The sequence below is a fragment of the Helianthus annuus genome, chromosome 11 (assembly GCF_002127325.2).
Source record: "Helianthus annuus cultivar XRQ/B chromosome 11, HanXRQr2.0-SUNRISE, whole genome shotgun sequence".
NCBI classification, from domain to species: Eukaryota; Viridiplantae; Streptophyta; class Magnoliopsida; order Asterales; family Asteraceae; genus Helianthus; species Helianthus annuus.
Genome location: NC_035443.2, coordinates 94,710 through 96,443, shown reverse-complemented (window position 1 = coordinate 96,443; position 1,734 = coordinate 94,710). Strand labels below are relative to the sequence as shown.

The following is a 1,734-nucleotide window of genomic DNA, read 5'->3' as shown; positions in this document are numbered from 1 at the left end:
GCGATCGCTAGTTCGATCCTTGAACTGAATGGGTTTTACCTCATCGCATTGTCGTGTCTTCGGGCGAGTGTTCACGGGGCTTCTGCCCTAGGTGTGGTGAATTTCGCCAGTAGCCCATTTGAAGGATTCGTTTGCCGTTAAAAAAAATAACTTAACTTACTAGACGAGATATGTACTAAAATAGGCCTGTAAACTGCTTTGTAAAATGCAACATTATTGTGAATAGTAATCAGTGAGCAAACAGAAAAAAATGAACACCTTTTAGGGGTCATGATGAGCATATATACCAACCTTACTTGTTCAAAGTAAAAATCAAAATTTACAGAAAATGATTATACATGATGATGATGATGATGATTGATAAAACCAAACCAATACAATCACATCTAAAAAAACACCAAAATAAAAGTCAAGAAATGATATGAAACTTGTGTTTCATGGATGCTACAATCTCCTTTGCACTAGGCCTAATCATGGAGCACCCAATACACATCCTCGCCATTGAAACCATCGCTTTCACCTCCTCCAAATCCAAACCCTCATCGTTTCTCAGCCGTGGATCCACCAGCTCCTCCACTCCCACCAACGGACCACCGATGATCTCCGTCAACAACTCCCCCTTCTCCACACTAAACGCCTCTCTCCCCGTTACAAGTTCAAAAAGAACCACTCCGAAACTATATATGTCATTCTTCTTTGACACTAATCCGGTTTTCAAATAATCCGGATCCACATACCCTTGGGAACCGATTATCGCTTTTGGTGAAGATGGAGGCAGAACCATGGGAGTAAATCCTATTTTAGCGGACCCAAAATCACAAAGTTTGCAATTTAAATGTTGGTCTAGAAGTATATTTGAAGACTTGATATCCCCATGAATAATCTGCATCCCATGAAGATATTGCAAAGCTGAAGCTAGCTGAAAGGCAATCATCTTTCTGGTTTTCCACGTCAGAGTGCAAAGCTTGTCGTGTAAGGTACCATTAGATGCGTACTCAAACAAAAGTGCACGCTCTTCTTCCCTTTCGTCACAGTGTCCAACAAACTTAACAATATTCGGGTGCTGCTGTACTTGAACTAATATTTGATGCTCTTGATCATGGATCCTGGCTAGCCGCTCAGTGCAAGCAAGTTGGATCTTGACAGCTGTTAACCCAAAACCCGGTATGCGAGCAAGGTAAACGGTGCTAACCCCGCCGGAGCCGATAACCGTGGAGAAGTTCCTACTCCATTTCTTAATCTGTTCCCATGAATACTTGTTGTTTTCATCACAATCGGCCACTTGATCGGAGGTTGAAACGAAGCAACGGAATAAGTTGCGTAAACCCATTGAATTCCGCCACCGGTAACGGAATGAAAAGGTGGATTGAAAGGGTTCGTTCGTTAATTTAAGGGAGGGAGGGAGGAGTTGGTGTGTACGGACACGTCATGGAAGGGGCCTAGAAGCTGACGTGTTTGGTGGTGACATGAAATGGCCTTGTAAATTTTATTCACCAACCACAGACACCAATATCAAAACCCAAAAGGCCTCGTAAATTTTATTGTCGGTGTGATTTTTTTGTCTTATTAATTAACACCGAAATATAAATTATAAATATAAAAGTAAGGTAATTAGATTACGTTACAAAAAAAGGCATTTAATATATTAAACCTAAAATTAAGGTAATTTTCACGTTATTAAAGCTCGAATATATTTGCAAACAAGTTTGGAATAAAATAAAGAGTTAATTGCCC

General features: G+C 40.4%; 1 protein-coding gene across 1 annotated transcript; it reads right to left on the bottom strand.

The window, feature by feature from the left end:
* Positions 1-282: 282 nt before the first annotated feature.
* Positions 283-1,423, bottom strand: LOC110889044 (probable receptor-like protein kinase At4g10390). Its single transcript, XM_022136533.2, has one exon. The coding sequence runs from the start codon at positions 1,328-1,330 to the stop codon at positions 410-412; it is 921 nt and encodes a 306-aa protein (XP_021992225.1). The 5' UTR covers positions 1,331-1,423; the 3' UTR covers positions 283-409.
* Positions 1,424-1,734: the final 311 nt, after the last annotated feature.

What these genes read in the sequence shown, in the direction of transcription:
- LOC110889044 (XM_022136533.2), bottom strand. Translation starts at nt 1,330, where the DNA reads ATGGGTTTACGCAACTTATTCCGTTGCTTCGTTTCAACCTCCGATCAA.